At 34.4% G+C, this 20,673-nt stretch overlaps 3 protein-coding genes across 8 annotated transcripts in view; 2 read left to right on the top strand and 1 right to left on the bottom strand.

Annotated features, from left to right (window-relative positions):
* The window catches only part of LOC123265618, a 101,232-nt gene extending 91,818 nt beyond the window's left edge, over positions 1-9,414 (top strand). For all 5 annotated transcript variants that reach the window (XM_044729412.1, XM_044729413.1, XM_044729415.1 and 2 more), the window contains 3 exons: positions 9-6,532; positions 7,120-7,306; positions 8,494-9,414. In XM_044729412.1, the coding sequence (XP_044585347.1) occupies positions 9-6,532; positions 7,120-7,306; positions 8,494-8,732 (6,950 nt within the window). In that variant the 3' untranslated portion in view covers positions 8,733-9,414. The remainder of the gene's footprint in view (positions 1-8; positions 6,533-7,119; positions 7,307-8,493) is intronic.
* Positions 9,415-11,208: 1,794 nt separating this feature from the next.
* On the bottom strand, positions 11,209-14,924 carry LOC123265632 (RNA-splicing ligase RtcB homolog). The gene is made up of 2 exons (XM_044729450.1): positions 14,728-14,924; positions 11,209-12,782 (listed from the first exon to the last, which is right to left on the bottom strand). The coding sequence occupies exons 1-2, from the start codon at positions 14,821-14,823 to the stop codon at positions 11,358-11,360; spliced, it is 1,521 nt and encodes a 506-aa protein (XP_044585385.1). The 5' UTR covers positions 14,824-14,924; the 3' UTR covers positions 11,209-11,357.
* A 264-nt stretch (positions 14,925-15,188) lies between these two features.
* On the top strand, positions 15,189-18,805 carry LOC123265637. 2 transcript variants are annotated; one of them, XM_044729463.1, is made up of 2 exons: positions 15,189-15,427; positions 17,258-18,805. In XM_044729463.1, exons 1-2 carry the CDS (start codon positions 15,410-15,412, stop codon positions 18,563-18,565), a joined length of 1,326 nt encoding a protein of 441 aa, XP_044585398.1. In that variant the 5' UTR covers positions 15,189-15,409; the 3' UTR covers positions 18,566-18,805. The 2 variants fall into 2 exon arrangements, with proteins under 2 accessions (XP_044585398.1, XP_044585397.1); XM_044729462.1 differs by having other exon boundaries at positions 17,255-18,805.
* Positions 18,806-20,673: the final 1,868 nt, after the last annotated feature.

The following is a 20,673-nucleotide window of genomic DNA, read 5'->3' as shown; positions in this document are numbered from 1 at the left end:
CTTTCCAGCTCGACCCGAGCCACCAGTACCAGCCAGACCTTGCAATCCATCACCATGCGGAGCCAACGCATTCTGTCGGGAGCGCTACAACACAGCGGTCTGCGAATGCTGGCCAGACTACCGAGGAAATCCATACGAAGCTTGTCATCCAGAGTGTTTGGTCAACACAGACTGTTCCAACGCCCTAGCTTGCATAAGAACCAAGTGTCAGGATCCGTGTCCAGGAACCTGCGGCGTAGGAGCTGTTTGCACGGTCTCCAATCACGTACCAGTCTGCTCGTGTCCTCTTCCAACAGTAGGTGACGCGTTCACGCTGTGTCAAACTCCACCAACGAACAAAGTATCAGACCCATGCAATCCGTCTCCTTGTGGACCAAACACCATCTGTGAGAACGTCGGGCAGCGTGTAATCTGCAAATGTCTCCCGGGATTGCAAGGCGAACCTTCGAGCTTAGCAGGTTGTCATCCAGAGTGTGTATTAAGCTCAGACTGTTCCGGGGACAAAGCCTGCGAGAACAACAGGTGCGTTGATCCATGCGCTCGTGGAGTCTGTGGAGCTGGAGCTGTCTGTCGTGCCATCAACCATAGTCCAGTTTGCAGCTGTCCTGTTCCGTTGATGGGCAATCCGTTTGTCGAGTGTTTCGCTAAAGAAGAACCAGACCCATGCAACCCCTCGCCTTGCAACATCAACGGGGAATGCAGGGTTCGTAACAACATCGCTTTTTGCGTATACCCGGAATGTCTCATCAACTCAGACTGTCCACGCGACCGCGCCTGTTTCTCTCAGAGATGTCGCGATCCTTGCATAGGTGTTTGTGGAGTCAACTCACTCTGCCAGACCATCAACCACAACCCGATTTGCTCTTGTCCTGCTGGATTCACAGGTGACCCACAGATCCAGTGTAAGGTTACGGCCATTGAAGTACCAAAACCTGAATGCACGAGGAACTCCGAGTGTACCAACGACAAGACTTGCTGGGAACAAAGATGCATGGATCCATGCTCGCTAGGATCTTGTGGATACAACAGCAGATGCCAGGTGCTGCTCCATCGCGCCGTTTGCGTCTGCAATGAAGGAACCACCGGAAACCCTCAACAATTCTGCAGAGAAATTGGGTGTCGCAGCGACCACGATTGTCCAGTAAGTCAATCCTGCGTCAATGACCAGTGTACTGACACCTGCTCATTGATGCAGTGTGGAACAAATGCGATTTGCCGTTCTGATAGGTACCACAAGCCTCAATGCGTTTGCCTCGATGGTTATCAAGGAGATCCAAACCGTCATTGCGAGCGTACCGAGTGTCTACAAGACCCAGACTGCCCGAACTTCTTAGCGTGTAACAACAGCAAATGTACTGACCCTTGTTCTGGATACTGTCCAGCAACAGCGCAGTGTCAAGTGATCAACCACCGACCAGTATGTCGCTGTCCTCCAGGATTTGTTGGAGATGCCCAAACGAACTGTCAAAGAGATCCAGTGGAACTGCCAGAGTGTACGACTGACGCTGACTGTCCAAGCAAACTTGCCTGCTTTAGCGGCTCCTGCAAGGATCCTTGCAGGGAAACGCAGCCTTGTGTCACCAATGCCAAGTGTACTGTCGTTGACACTTTGCCAGTCAGAACGATGATCTGCGAATGCGCTCCTAACTTTATCGGCGACGCTACCGTCGCTTGCGCACCAGTAGCTCATCAAGTCGAGGAGATCTGTCGGTCCAACAGCGAGTGCAAGTCAAACATGGCGTGCATCAACAGTCATTGCGTTAATCCTTGCACCATCAATCCTTGCTCTAAATCCGCTGAATGCCGTGTGGACAACCATCAACACATCTGCGTCTGCCCTGCTGGAACCACCGGAGATCCTTTCGTAGGCTGCCACAGCCACACTCTAACACTTCCTGAGTGTACCAGCAACTCAGATTGTTCTTACAATCTTGCTTGCATCAACCAACAATGCCAGAACCCTTGCTCTAACGACAGGTGTGGGCTCAATGCTGACTGCATCGCGATAGGACATCATCCAACTTGTCACTGTCCTCAAGGTTACGCCGGAGATCCGCAGAACCAGTGCTTCCTACCTGAATGTCGGGTAGACAACGACTGTCCTTACGACAAGACCTGTAAGAAGGGCTTCTGTACCAACCCATGTAATGGCGACGTCATGTGTGGTCGAGGAGCCGAGTGCACTGTCGCTGACCACCGAGCTCACTGCACTTGTCCTCAAGGAACTCAAGGAGACGCGCGTATCGCATGTATATCCGCGATCTGTCACTACAACGAAGACTGTCCTGATGACCAGGCTTGTGATAGGTTAAACAGAGTCTGCAGACCTGCTTGTGACGATGAAACCTGCGCAGAAACAGCCACCTGCATCGCTAGGAACCATCAACCCAAGTGCGTCTGCGCACCGGGTACCACTGGTAATCCTTACATCGAATGCACCACCGAGCTCCAAGCAGAGTGTCGTGCTGACTCGGAGTGTCCTCCATTGCTAGCTTGCATAAACACGCGTTGTCAAGATCCTTGCGTGCTTTCAGACATGTGCACTTCAGAACAGCAATGTCGCGTGCTGAACACGGCTCCGCTCAGAACTATGATCTGCGTCTGTCCACCGGATACTTACACCAACGCAAACGGAAAGTGTCAGAAGATCGTCTGGCAAGACGTCCAATGTCATGTAGACGAGGAGTGCAGCAACCACGAAGTCTGCTTGCACGGAAACTGCGTGGAAGCTTGCTTGGCTACTCGCTGCGGAATCAACGCGCAATGCAAATCTACGTCGCACAGCGGAGTTTGTGTCTGCGCTGCTGATTTCACCGGCAATCCTTACATCGAGTGTTCTTCTAAACCAAGAAATCCTCTGCCTCCACCACTGCCAGAGTGTTACAGCAATAGCGAGTGTGCCAATGACAGACAATGCATCAACCTCAAATGCGTGAACCCCTGCGTGGCTGGTGATCCTTGCGGCAGGAACTCTCTTTGCCATGTCGACGATCACAACCCGATTTGCAAGTGTCCTATCAACTACATGGGAGATCCGAGAATTGAGTGCATTCCTCCAGCAATAATCCTTGGATGTCTTTCCAACGGTGAGTGCGCGGGTACAGAAGCTTGCGTCAACGGACGGTGCATCAATCCTTGCAACTGCGGACCAAACTCCAACTGCGTCGTCGCAAATCACTACCCATCTTGCGTTTGTCATCCAGGATACTCTGGAAATCCTCAGCTAGGTTGCACGAAATTGGAGTGTGAAACAGACAAAGACTGTCCTTATGAAGAAGCGTGCCACACTGGAAGATGCGTGAACCCTTGTCTCTTGGAGAATGAGTGTGTTATCAACGCGGAATGCTACGGAAAGAACCACCGTAGCGCTTGCCGTTGCGGTCCAGGTTACTTCGGAAACCCAGAAGTGCTTTGCGAGCGTGCTGAGTGCACCAGCAACCACGAGTGTCCTCAGAACCTCGTCTGCGAGAACAAACGCTGCGTAGACCCTTGCGTCGATCGTTCTCCTTGCGCTTCCAACGCCATCTGCTTCGTTAGAACACACACGCCATCTTGCAGATGTCCTGAAAGTTTCCCAGTTGGTGATCCGTTCTCCTACTGTGAAAGACGTCCTCCAGTAGGCGTTGAGGAACCGGAGTGTCGCAAGGACGTCGACTGTCCCAGCAAGCTCGCTTGCATCAAAGAAACCTGCGTAGACCCTTGTCATGTCATCAGACCGTGCCTTGAAAACGCCAGGTGCGGAGTCTTGGACACTGTTCCGGTTAGAACCATGGTTTGCACTTGTCCAGACGGGTGGGTAACAGACCCGGACGGAGTTTGCCGACAAATACCAATCACGCTCGTCGGCGCTTGTACGTCTGACTCCGAATGCGCTGACCAGGAAGCCTGCGTCAATCGCAGGTGCAGAGACCCCTGCAACTGCGGTCGCAACGCCAACTGCTTTGTTCGCAATCACAAACCAATCTGTTCTTGCGAACAAGGCTACCAGGGTAACCCAGAGGTCGCTTGCTACTCAGTAGAGTGTCAAACTGACTCTGAGTGCATGCCAGACAAGTCTTGCATCAACAGCAACTGCGTCAATCCTTGTTTATTCTCTCCCGAAAGTTGCGGAGTTAATGCCGAGTGCTTCCCTAACAACCACGTTGCAGAGTGTCGTTGCCGTGATGGCTACATAGGAAACCCAAGAGACAAGTGCCATGTAATCGGCTGCTACAGCAATGGAGACTGTCCAAGCGACCTGGCTTGCGTCAACAAACAATGTACTGACCCATGTCTCCACGCTAATCCTTGCTCAACCCGCGCAGAGTGTCACGTCAGAGGACATCTGCCAACTTGTAGGTGTCGGTCCGGTTACGAGGGCAATCCTCTGGTAGACTGTCGCCCAGAAGTCGAACCTGAGTGCCGAGTGGACGGAGATTGTCCTTCACTATCAGCCTGCTTCAACCAGAAGTGCCAGAATCCTTGCTCAGTAATCGAACCATGTCTTAGTCCATCAGAGTGTCGAGTCCTTGCAACTCTACCCGTCAGGACCATGATCTGCGTGTGTCCTCCAGGATACATCAGCAGCGGAAGCGGAACTTGTCAGCCTACAACACCTATTGTCCAAATCGGCTGCACCAGAGACAGCGAGTGCGCTTCTAACAAAGCTTGCGTGAACGCAATCTGCAAAGACCCTTGCGCTTGTGGCAGCAACGCCATTTGCAACGTCATCAACCACAAGCCAATCTGCTCCTGCATCACCGGCTACGACGGCAACCCTGACGTCGACTGCGTTCCTATCATTGGATGTCGCTCAGACAGCCAGTGCGCTGGAACCCACACTTGCGTTCAAAACACCTGCGTTCCAGCTTGCTCTCCTTTACTATCAGTCTGCGCTAAAGGCGCCGAGTGCTATGGCATCGACCACCAAGCCGTTTGCGAATGTCCTCCAGGCTACGCAGGAAATCCCCGCGTAGCCTGTAGCCTCCTCGGTTGCCGAAGCAACTCAGACTGTCCTACCAACAAAGCTTGCATCAACAACCGCTGCGAGAACCCTTGCACCAAGAATCCCTGCGCTGAGGAAACTCAATGCAGCGTTTACAACCACGTTGTTGAGTGTTCCTGTCCTCCAGGATACGCGGGAAGCGTGGAAGGAGGCTGCTACAAAATCAACGTCCAATGCAAGCAGGATGATGAGTGTCCTTCCCAAACTGCCTGCTTCGATGGAGAATGCATCAACCCTTGCACCAAGATAGAACCCTGCGGAATCAACGCAGAGTGTACGGTCCTGGACACCAAACCCGTTAGGACAATGATCTGCGAATGCATTCCTGGGTACAGAGGCAATGCAGTAGTGCGTTGCGACCCTACGCGTGTTTGCGCTGTAGAAAAGGGACAGATCAAGGACCTGGATGGCAATTGTGTCTGCCCACCTGGCACTGCTAAGAACGTCCAAGATATTTGCGCTCCTTGTCTTACGGATCAAGGCTACAAGGTCACTCCTGATGGAAGGTGCGAGTGCGCGCTGGAGCGCGGGTTCATTGTTGATGATCATGGAAACTGTATCTGCTCTACGGAGCATGGATGGCGGCTTGATCATGATGGTAACTGTTCTCCGATAGTCCAGTGCTTGATCGATGATGACTGTGCTGATAACAGGTACTGCAACAAGATCTCCAAGACCTGTGATGATCCTTGTCAGCCGTTCAACTGCACTCAGAACGCGACTTGCACTGCGATAAGACACCGCAGCGTTTGCACCTGCATCAAGGGCTACACCGGGAATGGTTACACTTTCTGCGAGCCTTCCAAGACTAAATTCAGGACTGATTTCCCACAACCTGACATGGACGCTCAGTGTCTTTCAGACGGAGTCCAGGTTCAGATTCGGGTTCAGTCGGAAGGATTTGAAGGTGTGTTGTATGTCAGAGGTCGCAGCAAAGAAGAGCAGTGCAGGAAGATCTTGTCCATACCCAAGCATGACAACACCCAGATGGAGACCTTCAAGGTTAAGTTTGGTAACTGCGGACTGGTTCATGTTAATGGTGAAGCCAGCTTCGTGCTTGTCATCCAGAAACATCCTAAATTGGTGACCTACAAGGCTCAAGCTTATCATGTCAAGTGTATCTACCAGACTGGTGAGCAGAATGTTACTTTAGGTTTTAATGTCTCCATGCTTACTACTGCTGGAACCATCGCTAATACCGGGCCGCCTCCGACTTGTCTTATGAAGATTGTTACTCAACATGGCAGCGAGATCCAGTCCGCTGAAATTGGGGATAATCTTATGCTGTCGGTTGAAGTTCAACCTTCGTCGATTTATGGTGGGTTTGCAAGAAACTGCGTCGCGAAGACTATGGAAGACAATCAGGAGAATGAGTATATTGTCACGGATGAAAATGGCTGTGCTACTGATCCTACGATATTTGGGGAGTGGGAACAGGACCATGAGACTCAGACTCTTATGGCGAGCTTTAATGCTTTCAAGTTCCCGAGCAGTGATAACATCAGGTTCCAATGTAACATTAGAGTCTGCTTCGGTAGATGTCAGCCTGTAAGTTTTTATATATTGTTTGGGATTTATTGATGATACTGAAGTTAGCTGACAACAGTCAATTGTTTTTATTTTTATAACTAGAAATTTAAATAGCGTGCCTTAATTTTAACCACTAAGGAATCGTGGCCCGTTTTTTGCGAGTTTTGAATTTTGACTAACTTCAAGACTCATGAATTTTAATTTAGAGGATCAATTATAATAAAAAAATGCTTTAAAAAATTTCCACTCATAATTTTTTGTAATTTTCACATGTGGAATTTTTTTATTAAATTTTTTTTATAATAATTTCATTGATAGAAAATTATTAAAAAATTTCTTTCAGTAAACTTCAGTGTCTTCTTTTTATGATAGTAAAGTTGCCTGAGAACTGTCAATTTTTTTAATTCTTATAACAATTACAATAAAAAAAAAATGCTTTAAAAAATTTCAATAATAGCTTTTTATAATTTTTACTTGTGGAATTTTTTTTATAATAATTTCATTGATATAAAGTTATTAAAAAATTTCTGTCAGTAAACTTCAGTATCTTGATTTATTGTTGATGTGAAGCATTGTTTGTATATAATGCTTGTTTTGATTTTTAGGTTAACTGTCGAGGATACAATGCGTTTGGACGTAAGAAACGTGAAATTGGTAATGATTATAACGACACAGCTTTGTCTGTTACTGAAGGCTTTGATGGCCAACTCAGGGAAGAAATTACGATACAATCCAATCTGATACGTACTGTTGAAAGGCGAGAGGAGAGATACACTGCTGATCCTGCTGAAAGTAAATATTTTTGATTTTAAAATAAAATTTTAATGCATGACATAATCTTCATTTGGTTTGAAGAAATTCAAGAAATGAAGTTGATAAAAAAAATTAACAACACTTGATTTTTTAATGACTAGACTAATTAAAAAAAATTAATTATTATCTAAAAAATATCTTCTTAAAAAATTTCACTTATTTTTTAACTTTTTCACATAGAATTATTTTTTTAATATTTATTTATTTATTTATTTACTATTCAATTTCAATGCCAAGGTAGTATAGCCAAATGGTAAAAGTATACAAGAAAAAAAAATTATAATATATAGTACACGTATGAATAATGAAGAGATAAAATTTCAAAATGTTAGATATTAAGAAAAATCGTTTTCTTAAATTTGGAATGTAGTTATGATAAAGAAAAAAAAATATAAATTTGAATATAAAAATTAATTTTGCAGAAATTTAATAATTTTAATAATACTGAAATCTGACAAAGCAAAAATCTGACATTTTTTTATTTTTATTACAAATCAATTATAAAAAAATATTTTTTCAAAAAATTTGTAATTTTTTTTTCATTTTTAGATGTGAATTTTTTTTAATAAATTTTTTTACCATTATTTAGTTATAAAAAAAAAAAAAAAAAACACCTATGAAAGATGTCTATTAATTTCAGAATCATTAATTTTAAGAATTTTTGTTACAAATAAATTATAAAAAAACGAAATGAGAAATAAAAATTGATATATAAAAATTTGAAAAAATTAAAAATGCAATTTTTTTTAAATAATTTTTCAAATCAAATTTTTTTGTTAAAAAAAAAAAATAAGAAATGGTCAAGTGACTTCTAACTTTGATTTTGAAGAAATAAAACATTTAAAAAATTAATTTTCATTCAAGAGTTTACTCAAATGACTTTTAATATTCAAATTTTAAATAATTAATTATGAAATTCATTTTATCAGACACTTGAAAATTTTTTTTATTCTTCTTTAATAATAAACTAGGTCAAAAACTAGTTTTTAAAAAATTGCATTTATATTTTTTTGGAGCTTTTAAAGATGAAATTTTTCAAATAAATTGTTCTCTCTATAATTAACAATTAAAAAAATTATCAAGTGTCTCTCAAGAAGTATCATAATTAATTTTATAAATTATTACCACTAATAAAAAAAAAACTAATAAAAAAATTTTAATTTCAGTCCCAGCAGCCCAGCGAGCTGAAGACATTTGTGTATCAACGACGGGCTTCATAGTGTCCCTAGTAATAACAGCTCTACTTGCTCTAGTAGCCGTGGCCATAGCCGTATCCTGCTGGCTGATGGCCTACAGACGTCAGCCAAAGACTGCCGGTCCACTGCCACATCCTCCGGAATTTCCTAATCCACTTTTTACAACGGAATCCGTTGCTGAACCCTCGCCTGACTATCATCTTTCATAAGTAGATAGTATTTAATACAGAGAAAAGTTTTTATATGAACAACTTTAATATAAATATAAATATGAATATAAATAATTATAAATATAAATATAAATATAAATAATGATAATTATAATTATAAATATAAATATAATAATAATAGGAATTTAGAGGAATGCATTCCCGACCACTTCGTCCTCACTGGTCGGCAGTGTATTTCGGAACGCATTTCCTCCAGTGACTAATTAGAATTATTATATTATTTTGTTATCTTTTACACGCTTTTACTCTTTATTGTCTCGTACTCACAACGGTGCTTAATTAGTTCATAAATTAATAATTAAAAGCGTGTTCGGGAATCATTGATAGTAATTAATGGTGACGGTCTTCGTTTCACTATCTTCCTTGTTATGAAAAAGTTTACATACTTTTTCATCGTGTTTTTCTATCTCTAGTCAATGGAGGACTTGTCTAATAATAGATTATTTAAGTAATAATAATTATATATATAAATAATTAATTAATTAATTAAATATAACAAATAAATAAATAAAACTAATTAATTATAAATTATATATGTAAATGCCACGGAGAATTTTATTCCTGTGCAAAAGTCAAAATAGTCTAATAGCTTCCATGATAAATAATGAAAATTAGACAAATTGTACATTATTTCTAATAAAAAAAAAAATAAATTAATAAATTATATATGTTTATTGGCCATTTTCCTTTTTCTGAATAAATTGTAAGAGTTGCAAGAGTACTTATTTTACGAAGATTTACCATATCAAAATTTGAATAAATGAATTCTATATGCTGACGGTCTGGAAAAAAATTTTTTTAATAAAAATTTTACTATTAAAATTTTATGAAATTTTATAAAATTATAATTAAAATCCAAAGGGTTATTGTAGGTATTAAATTTTATATATCTTCATATAATTTCAAGATTTCATAAAATTTTATCAGTTCATTTTTTGCATAAAAATTTATAAAATTTTAATAAGGTAAAAGACCCAGTTATTGACACTGGCCTAGTTGTTAGACACTTGCAATTTTATTCTAATTAAAAAAATAAAATGTTATTCGAAAATGCTCTATATCTATAGATACATAATTAAGAAATTACTTTGTATCTTGTGAACTATTAACGTTTTTAAAGATATAAGCTCACCCTGACATTACACTTATCAAGACCTTTAATTTGAGTACCCACATCAATTTTTTATATATCTCATATATTTATATATATGTATATATGAAAAATATATTAAAAATGCAAGTGGGTACTCAAATGAAAGCTCTTGATGAGAGAAACATCGGGATGAGCTTACATCTTTCAAAAAGTCAATATTTAAGAAAGTACAGTACAATTTAACATAATTAAGAAACGACCTTGTATCTTGTGAACTGTTGACATTTTTAAAGATATAAGCTCATCTCGATATTACACTCATCGAGACCTTTCATTTGAGTACCCACATGCATTTTGATATATTTTTCACATATACATATATATAATATATATAAATATATGAAAAATTGATGTGGGTACTCAAATGAAAGCTCTCGATGAGTGAAACATCGGGATGAGCTTATATCTTTAAAAACGTTAATATTTAAGAAAGTAAAGTGCAATTTAACAAAAGTCATTATTTAGTAAAGCAAAATTTTATTTATTTATAGTTCACAAGTCAAGGCAGTCACATAGTGACTGCACGGTTGCTAGTATTTATAAATTCATTAGAGTTTATTTTTTTTTTATAATTAAAATAAATGTGCCAATAACTGGGTCTTTTACTTTACTGAAATTTTATTAAATTTCATATAATTTGATTAAATTCTAAATAATTTTTTAAAATTTTATAAAGTAAGGTAAAAGCCCCAATAGATGATCACGTACCAGTATATGATCACTCCATGTATTTGTATATCTATATTCACAAATATAGGTATACAAATACATGGAGTGATCATATACTGGTACATGATCATATATTGGGGCTTTTACCTTACTAAAATTCAAATTTTATAAAATATACAAAGATACAAATTTAAATAAATAAAAATTACAATCATAATAAAAAAAAAATCGAATATTTATTTTTTCAATACCAATTTACTTAGCTTAAATATTCTAATTTAATTACAAAGAATGTTTTATACCCCAAATTTTCATCAAAAGTACAAAATCTTCAAGACCATTCATATGACCAAAATTTTACAAATGATCTTGAAAAAAATCAAATCAATAATTGAAAAACCTTCAACTTACAATTTTTATACAATCGACTAAGTATCATCTTACTTAGGAAAAATAATTAATTAACAATCAATAACAAAAAAAAGTCTTATAAAATACAAAATACACTTCAAAATGACTGACTTGTAGACATTAAAACACTAAAAAAAAAATTCTTCACTGAAGTGTAAATTTTCTTGGCTCAAGAAAATATTAAGGAAGATTGAAAATTTCTTGAATGAAGTCAAAGTTTCTTGAGCCAAGAAAATTTCTTGCTCTAAAATAACTTCTGTCTTCCTTAAAATTTTTTTGGCACAAGAAATTTGATTCTTCTGTGCACATCACCAACTTCGAAGCTCAAAAGAATGATCACGAAAGACTCCAGAGTTCACGAAAACCCCAAATCATCCCTTAATAACCGCAATAGGCCGTAACTTGATACACTTCTTCGAAATGCCAGCAGCGTGACAAGTATCAACAACATCAGTAACATTCTTATAAGACTCCGGGGCTTCCTCCATAACCAGCTTCGGAGAAGCGACCCTAATAGAAATCCCCATGCTTTCCATTTTATTCAGCACGTCTTGATAATCAAGATTCCTGCGCGACTTGGCCCTAGAGAGTGCGCGACCAGCGCCGTGGCAAGTGGAACCGAAAGTTTCGCGCATGCCCTGTGCAGTTCCAGTGAGAACATAGCTGCAGGTTCCCATAGTTCCTCCAATAAGCACCGGCTGTCCTGTTAACTGATAATCCACCGGAATGAGAGGATGGTGAGGGGGAAAAGCGCGGGTAGAACCTTTCCTGTGAACCAGGAGAGTCTTGAGCTTGCCATCAACTAGGTGTTCTTCAACCTTGGCGATATTATGAGACACGTCGTAGATAACCTGCATGTCCAGGTCATCGGGAGCCATGTGGAACTGCTTAGCAAAAGCTTGTCGACTTAAGAAGGTCATGGAGCTGCGGTTCACCCAGGCGAAGTTCGCCGCAGCAGCCATTGATTTTAAATAATCCTGACCTTCCTGAGAATTAATATGAGCGCAAGCCAGCTGCCTATCATTTGTTTCAATGTTATCACGCTTCATCGCCTTCTCCATGGCTACTAGAGCGTCAGTCGCCACCTGGTGGCCGAACCCGCGGCTTCCTGAGTGAATCATCACACAAACCTGGCCTTTCTCTTCGATCCCCATCTTGCAGGCCGCTGACTTGTCAAAAATTTCATCAACCACTTGGATTTCCGCGTAATGGTTCCCGGCACCGAGAGTTCCAAGCTGGGGAAGTCCGCGTTTTTTCGCGCGTTCAGAAACCTTTGAAGGATCTGCGTTGAGCATTCGCCCGTACTCTTCGCAGTGCTCCTTGTCTTCCGCCCAGCTGTACCCTTCGCGGAGCGACCAGTCCATTCCCATCTCCAGAGCCTCCTCCAGGTCGGCTGCCTTCATGGGAATTATCCCCTTGGAACCCACTCCCACTGGAATGTGGTCGAACATGCTTTGGGCTATTTGTTCCTTCACTGGAGCCACGTCTCTTTCCCAGAGATTCGTTCTCAGCAAACGGACTCCGCAGTTTATGTCGAAGCCTACGCCTCCTGGGGAGACTATGGACTTCGGGTCGTTTATGTCGAATGCTGCCATGTTTCCTATCGCGAAGCCGTAGCCTGAATGCACGTCTGGGAGCCCTACTGACCTTCCGACTATTCCTGGTAGCGCTGCTACGTTCGCGATTTGCTTCACTCCGGGTAGAAATCCGCCAACTGCTCCAGGGCGGCAGGAATTTCGAAGCTCTTCTAACATTAGTTTTTCTAAGGTTTTGTTCACGTAAAATACTCCTTCGACCTGGAAGTTTTGTAACGTTAATTATAATTTTCGTAATTAGTTTAAATGATTTAAGGAAGTTCGAGCGTAGCCAATGAGTCAAAATAGTGTTAAAATTTTTTTTAAATTTTAGTCTTCCCAATATTCGTCAAAATTCTTTATTTTAATTTAAAATAATTTAAACAATTTAATAATTGATGATTTTTACTTATTTAATAAAGTAAAGTAATAAAATGACTTTGGTATTTATTACTTGCCGGAATAAATAAACAGATTTGGCAATAGCGCGCTTGATTATAAGCATAACAGAGACGTGGATGAATGTGTGAGTTAAACATTTCTCTCTCTGTAACTATATTTCTATCCCTTTCTTTTTTCTCAGCTGTTGACGCGATGTTGTCAAATCTTTATTTGAATAAATGGCTGACGATAAACGAATTACAAACATAAAATTTGACTTTAAATATTTCAAAAATTATATCGGTAATGCATTATTATTAAATTGTTTTTATATTTTGCAATAATCCAAGTTTCTTGTGTATAGTTTTTTATCCGTTAAAGTTGGGAAGTTAATATTGAAAAAAATAATTAAAGTCTCGACAAAAGTTTGTCTGCCATAAGAGCCCGTGTATAAGGAGATAAAATATGTGATTTTTTAAATTTAATATCTAAGTAACTAACTGGTGAATCTTTTTTAAATTTTGGGATTAGATAAATTACGTATTTATTTATACGTATACTTAATTTCAAAGCTCAAAGTTGGAAATTATTTTTTACATTAGATTCACTCGAACCTCCTTAAATAAATGAAAATTAAATTAGCTGACATCTGAAAATATTTATAAATATTTTTATTGAAAAAATTGTTAGAATAAAATTAAACGAAAAAATTGCACATGTAGAAAATTTGAAGAATTATACGTACAATTTTTTAAAGTATTTTTTTACTTCCAATTTAATTGTTGAAAAAAATTTTTGAACGTCGGATAACTTTAATATCATTTTAAATTAAATAAAATGATTTATATGATCTAAATGATTTAATTTAAATAATTTAAATGTAATATATTGTTGTAGATTGCAGAAGGCGTTTCTTTTCAAATAAAATAATTAGAAGTAGCAAAAGTTTTGAAAAAATTTTTTTTCAAGTAAAATTACAAATGAGTTTTTCAAAATTTATATGACATTTAAGTTAGCAGTTACTTCACCATTTAAAAAAATTTTTTGAACACCAAATTTGCTCAAAAAAAATTATTTAAAAAAAATTGCATCTTCAATTTTTTTTAATTTCTACATGTCAAATTTTTTTTATCATTTTTTTGCCGTAATTTATTTGTTAAAAAAATTCTTAAAATTAACAAATGTCTGTTAAATTAATTTTCATAAATTTATTTTGATGAAAAATTGAAAAACATTTGACAGTTTAAAAAATTTTCTTAAATTATTGAATTTAAAAAATTGAAAACAATTTTATTTGTGTAATTATGAGTATGATTTTTTTTTAATTAATAATGAAAATTAATTTAGCAGATATTTAATAATTTTTGTAACAAATAAATTATGGTAAAAAATAAGAAAAAAAAATTGACACGTAGAAATTTTAAAAAATTAAAAATGCAAGTTTTTTAAAATAATATTTTTCCATAAATTTTTTTATTAAAAAAAATTAAAAAATGGTTAAGTGAACTGCTAAGTTCACATTGCTAAGTGAACTGCTAAGTGAACATTTTAATGTCATTAATTAATAAATAAAAAAAAATGTAAGCACAAATTTTTTTAATACTAAGAAATTTATTTTTTAAGCAAAACTAAAAAAATTGTCAGCTGTCTGCAGATCCAGTGTCTTTATTTTATTTATTTGTTGTTTTTTTTTTTTTTAATTATGGTAATTTAAATCAAATAATTAAAAAAAAAAGTTTGTAATTTTACATGTAGACTTTATTATAAATATATTTTTTAAAATTACCTTCATATTTGGTTGAAATCCCATTTTTATACGCCAGCAGTAATCATTAATTTTTTCGAGATATTTTAACTCATCTTCATACTTTCTTACAACCATTTTTAATAATTTGTTCTAACTTAATATTTATAAAAAATTTTCTTGATAGTAATTGTTCGCGAGCCGGCTGTCAGTTTGAGGTTACGCAGGTCGGAGTTGTAATCTGGAATAGACAGTTGATCAGAGGCTTGAAAAAGCTGACGACAGATGGCGCGAAATTGGCGCAAAAAAGCAAAATTCGGTTTAAAAGCGAACAGGCATGATACGCGGGTAGAGTTACTGTTTATAAAACAGTAACTGTTATTATAATTCTCTCAAAAGAATATCTATAAGAAAATAAGAAGTGTCTAGGATTCACACACAACAAAGTCCTAATAAATCCACGCCGCGTGAATGTAAGGACCTTAAATCCACGCGGCGTGAAGGTAAAGGTCCTTACATTCCCGCGGCGTGGATTTATCAGGACTTTTTTGAGTGTGAATAGACTCGTCTAGGAAAACAATGCAAGGTATACTAAATAAGCTCAGCCCAGTTAAGTACGTAGTGAACTTGAACGAGTCCTGTTTAAGGATTTTGGGATATAAATATAAAATAGTGCCGATTTATATTTAATAAAAGCTTGGCTCCGTATTAGCGTTGTCAAATTATGGCAAAAATATTTGAGGTTAGTTTTTTTTTATTACCTAAAAATTATTATATTATTTTGATAGAAATTAATGATACCGGAATTAGCCGACATATGTTAGAAAATTTTTGATTTTTTGAATAAATAAGAATTATAAGTAAAAAAACATCTTTAAAAAATTGCACTTGGAATTTTTCAAATTTTCAACATGTCAAATTTTTTGTTTTTATTCTTTTTAAAATAATTTTTTTCAACAAAACAATTATAAAAATTTTCCGATGCCGGCTAATTTAATTTTTGTTTAAAATTAATGAAAAGTAATTTAGCAGATATTTAATAATTTTAAGAATATTTGTAACAAATAAAATATAAGAAAAAAAAATTATTTAAAAAATTCCATCTTTAGAAACTCTAAAAAATTATAAATGTAATTTTTTGAAAATAATTTTCCAGACTTAGTTTGTTTTTAAAGAAAATTTAAAAAATTGTCAAGTGTCTGTTAATTTCAATGTCATAATTGTATTTCAACATAATATTTAAATCAGCTTACAATTTTACAATTTATAATTTTTTAATTTTATTAAAAATGAAGTAAGATAAAAGTCCTAATTATTGACACTATAAGAGACAAACTTATGATTTCATTTTTTTTTAAGCAATCAAATATCAATATCGCTGAATTTTGTTGGTGGTAATGTCTCAAATAATGTTTTTACTAATTAATTTCTTTTTTTTTTTAATGATAATCAGTGATATTTACTAATTAATTTTGAATAATTAAATAGAGTATCCAGATACACCAATTATTGACAGGTTAAAAAACTGATTAATCTAATTATTGACATACCTTAGTCCCAATTATTGACACCCGGATATACAAAGCATGCGTCGAATCATCTGCTTATTCTTATTTATCGAAACTTATTATTAAGTAATCAATATTATTAAAGTTTATTAATAATAATTTCCATAAATGATTAATTACTATTAAAAATATAAAAATTAATTTAAAAATAATTTATTGAATCAGAAGAGTTCAAACTCTTACTGTAAATTTTTATGTTAAAGTAAAAAAAAGGCGTCATATAGCGCTGTCGACTGGCTGTCAATATGAGATTCAACTTAAAAATTATCAACTAGTTATTGACGCCCATTATATAATTATTATAAAGCATACAATTAATTTCAATTCAATTTTATAAATTTTTCATATATTTTTAATTAAAAAAAAAAAGATCATATAATTTGATGAAGAAATTAATTTAAACTCGACATTTAAAAAAATGCTTTTCTAACCAAAGTTGTTAAGAAAGTAGACGCTCATAAGCTGGTTTGATGAACTGGTGCTAACTTTATTATTTTTAATAATTAATATTCAATATTTTGAACTGACAGTAATTTTTTTCAATTTTTCAATTAATTAGAATTTAATAAAAATTTATATGATAGTTATTCTTATTACAGATAATTAAATATATTTAAAAATAATTTAGGGTGTCAATATTTAGACTCCTGTCAATAATTGGGGCTTTAACCTTAGTACTGAAAAATAATTTTTTTTTAATTTGCATTCGAAATGATACTAGAACAGATACATGACAATTTTTGGATTTTATTCAAAAAATAAATTAGTTTTTTAATAATTTTACATATAAAATTATTCTTAAAAAATTTCGTTTATCAAACAAATTCTAGAAATGATTAAATGTCTCTTAAATTCATTATCATAATTCCAAGTAAAAATTTTTTTTCTCAAAATTTTTCTTTTTTATAATTAATTTTTTGATAAAATCCTAAAACCTATTAAGTGTCTGCTAGTTACAGTTTCATTAAATATAACCTAATAACATTTTATTTGTATTCCAGAAGTTATGGCTTCTGATTTCGTCAAAAACGACATTAAACCCGGGGAATACACCGTTACATTTGGCGATTTTGAAACAGAACACGACAGCGGTTGAAAAATTATTGGAAGAAGGCGCCGATCTAATGGCGGAAAATAAAAATCATCAAAATCCTCTACAAATTGCAGTCAATCTAAGCGTTGATGATGATAATGATGATATTGATGATAATGATGATGATGAGAATGAAGTAGTCAATCTTTTGATAAATCATATCTCTGAAGATAACATCACTAAGGAAGCTTACTTTCAATTCCTTCATGATTTGATCAACCATGGTCTACATATGCATGCTGAAAATCTTTTGGAGAAGTGTTTAACATTTCATATAAACTTATTTTTTCCTACACCTACTTCAAACTGTCTTTCATTTAATTTGAAGACTATCTTTAAATTAATAACACATTTTTTGATGACTTGTAATCCCGAAAAGGTTAAGGCTATACTGGAAAACGTCGAACAATTTGGTTCTCCAGAGATAAAAGTCAAATTTGATAGCGAGTTTCTGAATTGCAATTATTTTTTCAGATTTTTTTTAAAGGGCGAATATAACAAAGAATTTGATGACCAGTTAGGTATATTTATTGAGCATGGCCTTGATGTTAACATTCGGACCAAGGATGGTTGGTCTGTCATGCATTCTACCTTTGATTCAAGATGTACGGATAGAACTAAAAATTTTTTAAAATATGGCGCTGAAATGAAGTCTATATGCCTTAAAAAATTAACACCTGTTGACTTACTTTTTGGGGAAGTATTTCCAACCGAGACAGATGATCATTTGAAAGTATATAGATTTGCCAATTTTATTTCTCAGCATTTTTTAAAAATGAGGCTTCTGAATCAGTTCGTCTGTGAAAAAGACTATCAGAAAGTGATGAAAAAGGCTAACAACCTGTATCGGTATGAGGAAGAGTACATCAAAGAAATCGACAAGATGAAAGCTACGGTGATTAATAATTATGTCACTTATTATGACATTGTGCGAGCCGATTTATATAAAATGGTCAAGTATTTGGAAGATTTGGTTATTTTCGAAACATTGAAGTCTGGGAATTATGAATCTGAGTTTCCAAAATTCAAAATAATTATTAGTGGCTGTTTTTACAGAGCTTTTATTAGAAAGAAACTCCTGGATGAAGTTTCTTGCTACACTATATTTGATGTTATCAATACATTTCCGTATCCTTGTATGCGATCCATAATGGACAACTTCAGTAATCGGGATCTGAGATATTTGATCTATCAATTCCGTCTTTCGAAAAGATCTTAAATAGTTTAATATTGGATAAAGAATATTTTATTAGAAAAACATGAGTAATTACTTAATAATTTTATTTTGATACATATATAATATATATTTACTTATTTATTTTTTTATTAAAAACCAACAGTACAAGATCAATAACACAGTTACAAAAAGTTACATATTGTTAATCTAAATGGCACATGTAGCTAATGATTAATAATAACAATATAATTATATAAAATTATAAAAAAAAGTATTACAATAATAATACAGAGTTATAAAACATAATATTATAAAGTTATAAAACAAAATATTATAATATATATATACATATATGACTATCAAAAAAACTTTTTTTTTTTTATTAAACGTATCTTAAAAGTTTCTTCAATATAAAAAAAAAATCCCTGATTAAGAAATCTAATTTAAAATGATTCAAAATTATTTGAAATGATTTAAATGCATCGGATTTGAATACTATATAGATATACAATTAACATGAAGGTAATCATTTCAAATCATCTTTCTGAATCAGGGATTCTCCGAAAATTTGAACTCATCTCAAAAATCAAACTGGCACAAAGAAAGGTCTCCTTTTCCATTTAAATAACATAATAATTTTTTTTTTTTTTTTAAATAACTACACAAATAAAATTTTTTTTTAATTTTGCTCTTAACTACTTTATAGGAAATTCAATTCTCTACAAAATTGTCTAAGTCTATTTTTTTTTTAAATCAACAGAAACGAAGTTACAGAGGACTGAATAGGAGGAAAAAAATAATTAATGAATTATTACAAGGCCAATAACAAAGTTACAAAAAGTTACATATTGTTAATCTAAATGGCACATATAGCTAATGATTAATAATAACAATATAAATTATATTATATAAAATTATAAAAAAAAAGTATTACAATAATAATACAGGGTTATAAAACACAATATTATAAAGTTATAGAACAAAATATTATAATAATATATATATTAGACTGTTCAAAAACCTTTTTCTTCGATTAAACATACCTTAAAAGTTTGTTCAATATAAAAAAAAAAATTCTCCGAAAGTTTGAACTCATCTCAAAAATCAAACTGGCACAAAGAGGGGTCTTCTTTTCCATTTAAATAACATAATAAATTTTTTTTTTTTTTTTTAAATAACTACACAAATAAAATTTTTTTTTAAATTTTGCTCTTAACTACTTTATAGGAAATTCAATTCTCTACAAAATTGTCTAAGTCTATTTTTTTTTTAAATCAACAGAAACGAAGTTACAGAGGACTGAATAGAAGGAAAAAAATAATTAATGAATTATTACAAGGCCAATAACAAAGTTACAAAAAGTTACATATTGTTAATCTAAATGGCACATATAGCTAATGATTAATAATAACAATATAATTATATTATATAAAATTATAAAAAAAAAGTATTACAATAATAATACAGGGTTATAAAACACAATATTATAAAGTTATAGAACAAAATATTATAATAATATATATATTAGACTGTTCAAAAACCTTTTTCTTCGATTAAACATACCTTAAAAGTTTGTTCAATATAAAAAAATTCTCCGAAAGTTTGAACTCATCTCAAAAATCAAACTGGCACAAAGAGGGTCTTCTTTTCCATTTAAATAACATAATAAATTTTTTTTTTTTTTTTTTTAAATAACTACACAAATAAAATTTTTTTAAATTTTGCTCTTAACTACTTTATAGGAAATTCAATTCTCTACAAAATTGTCTAAGTCTATTTTTTTTAAATCAACAGAAAAGAAGTTACAGAGGACTGAATAGGAGGAAAAAAATAATTAATGAATTATTACAAGGCCAATAACAAAGTTACAAAAAGTTACATATTGTTAATCTAAATGGCACATATAGCTAATGATTAATAATAACAATATAAATTATATTATATAAAATTATAAAAAAAAAGTATTACAATAATAATACAGGGTTATAAAACACAATATTATAAAGTTATAGAACAAAATATTATAATAATATATATATTAGACTGTTCAAAAACCTTTTTCTTCGATTAAACATACCTTAAAAGTTTGTTCAATATAAAAAAAAAAATTCTCCGAAAGTTTGAACTCATCTCAAAAATCAAACTGGCAC

This window comes from Cotesia glomerata, linkage group LG5 (assembly GCF_020080835.1).
Source record: "Cotesia glomerata isolate CgM1 linkage group LG5, MPM_Cglom_v2.3, whole genome shotgun sequence".
In the NCBI taxonomy this organism is placed as follows: domain Eukaryota; kingdom Metazoa; phylum Arthropoda; class Insecta; order Hymenoptera; family Braconidae; genus Cotesia; species Cotesia glomerata.
This window is presented reverse-complemented; position numbering and strand designations above follow the sequence as displayed.